The 1,665-nt window shown below is 40.8% G+C and overlaps 1 protein-coding gene across 1 annotated transcript in view; it reads left to right on the top strand.

Moving 5' to 3' along the window:
- Positions 1 to 961, top strand: part of LOC115279863 (vomeronasal type-1 receptor 4-like) — an 11,976-nt gene extending 11,015 nt beyond the window's left edge. The window contains exon 4 of the mRNA XM_029924368.1: positions 905 to 961. Within this exon, the coding sequence (XP_029780228.1) occupies positions 905 to 961 (57 nt within the window). The remainder of the gene's footprint in view (positions 1 to 904) is intronic.
- The last annotated feature ends 704 nt before the right edge of the window (positions 962 to 1,665 follow it).

Genomic DNA, 1,665 nt, shown 5'->3' with positions numbered 1-1,665 from the left:
GAGCAATATGCAGAAGAATGAAACTAGACCACTTTCTTACACCATACACAAAAATAAACTCAAAATGGATGAAGTACCTGATGTAACACCACAGGAAACCATCAAAACCCTTGAGGAGAAAGCAGGAAACAGCCTCCTTGACCTCAATCACAGCAACCTCCTACTGGACACATCCCCAAAGACAGGGAATCAAGAAAAAAATAAACTGTTAGAACTTCATCAAGATAAAAACTTCTCCAATGCAAAGGAAACAATTAAAAAAAAAACCAATAGGACACCAACAGAACGGGAAAAGATAGTGGCAAATGGCATAAAGGACTAGTATCCAAAATCTACAAGGAACTCATTAAACTCCACACCCAAAAAACAAATAATCCAGTGAAAAAATGGGCAGAAGACATGAATAGGCATTTCTCCAAAGAGGACATCCAAATGGCCAACAGGCACATGAAACGATGCTCAGCATCACTCATCATCAGGGAAATACAAATCAAAACCACACTCAGATACCACTTCATGCTGGACAGAGTAACTAAAATGAACAAATCAAGAGACTATAGATGCTGGCCAGGATGTGAAGACACAGGCACCCTCCTACTCTGATGATGGGAATGTAAACTGGTATAGCCACTCTGGAAAACAGTGTGGAGGTTCCTCAAAAAACTATCAGTGAGACTCCCCTATAACCCAGCAAAAGTACTACTGGGGAACTACCCAAGGGATACAGAAGTGCTAATGCATAGGGGCACATGTACCCCAATGTTCATAGTGGCATTGTCAACAATAGCCAAATCACGGGAAGAGCCTAAATATCTATCAACTGATGAATGGACCAAGAAGATGTGGTTTGTGCGTTTGCCTGCTTCTGTTCCCTCTGTGTTTGTCTGTCTGTTTTATTTGTCAGGGCTACTCCAAGAAACAAGCCAAAGTGCGCATGACGGGCAGTCCCAAATACCGCTGAGTAGGGAAATAAAATAATCAAAGGCACAAGAGAAACTGAGAGACACCATTAAAAGAATATTTCCTGAAACAACAGCCCTGGACAGTCACTAAGCCTCCTTTAATAGAGCAATACTAACAGGTGCACAGTGCACAACGAGCTTTTTAAAACTGACAAGAGACAGAAAACTAGCCAAAGTGACAAAACAAAGGAACTCTCCCCTCTACAGGAAGAAGTCACAGACACAGAACTGCTAAAAACAGATCGAAACAACAAAAAAGAACAAGCATTTTAAAAAACCTGTCATAAAATTAATTGCTGGGGTTGAAAAAAGCATCAGAGAAGCAACTGAGACAATGACTAGGAACTTTGAAAATAGGAGTGATGAGTTTAAAAAGGGTAAAATGAGGGGAATAATAAAATGGAGGCGGCCGCCTCAAGTATTGAAGAGACAGAGAAAAGAATAGGTAAATTAGAAGACATAGTTACTGCAAAAGAGGAAGCCAAAAGAGAGAGAGAGAGAGAGAGAGAGAGAGAGAGAGAGAGAGAGAGAGAGAGAGAGAAATTGATCCAGGAGCAGGAAAGGAGAATTCGAGACCTGAGTAATACAATCAAACGAAACAACATCCATATCGTGGGAATTCCTGAAGGGAAGAAAGAGAGAAAGGTCCTGAAGGAATACGAGACCAACTTATAACTGAGAATTTCCCGAATCTGGGAAAAGA

This window comes from Suricata suricatta, chromosome 16 (genome assembly GCF_006229205.1).
Source record: "Suricata suricatta isolate VVHF042 chromosome 16, meerkat_22Aug2017_6uvM2_HiC, whole genome shotgun sequence".
Taxonomy (NCBI): Eukaryota; Metazoa; Chordata; class Mammalia; order Carnivora; family Herpestidae; genus Suricata; species Suricata suricatta.
Note: the sequence above shows the minus strand (reverse complement) of the source record. Positions and strands in the feature narration are given on the sequence as shown.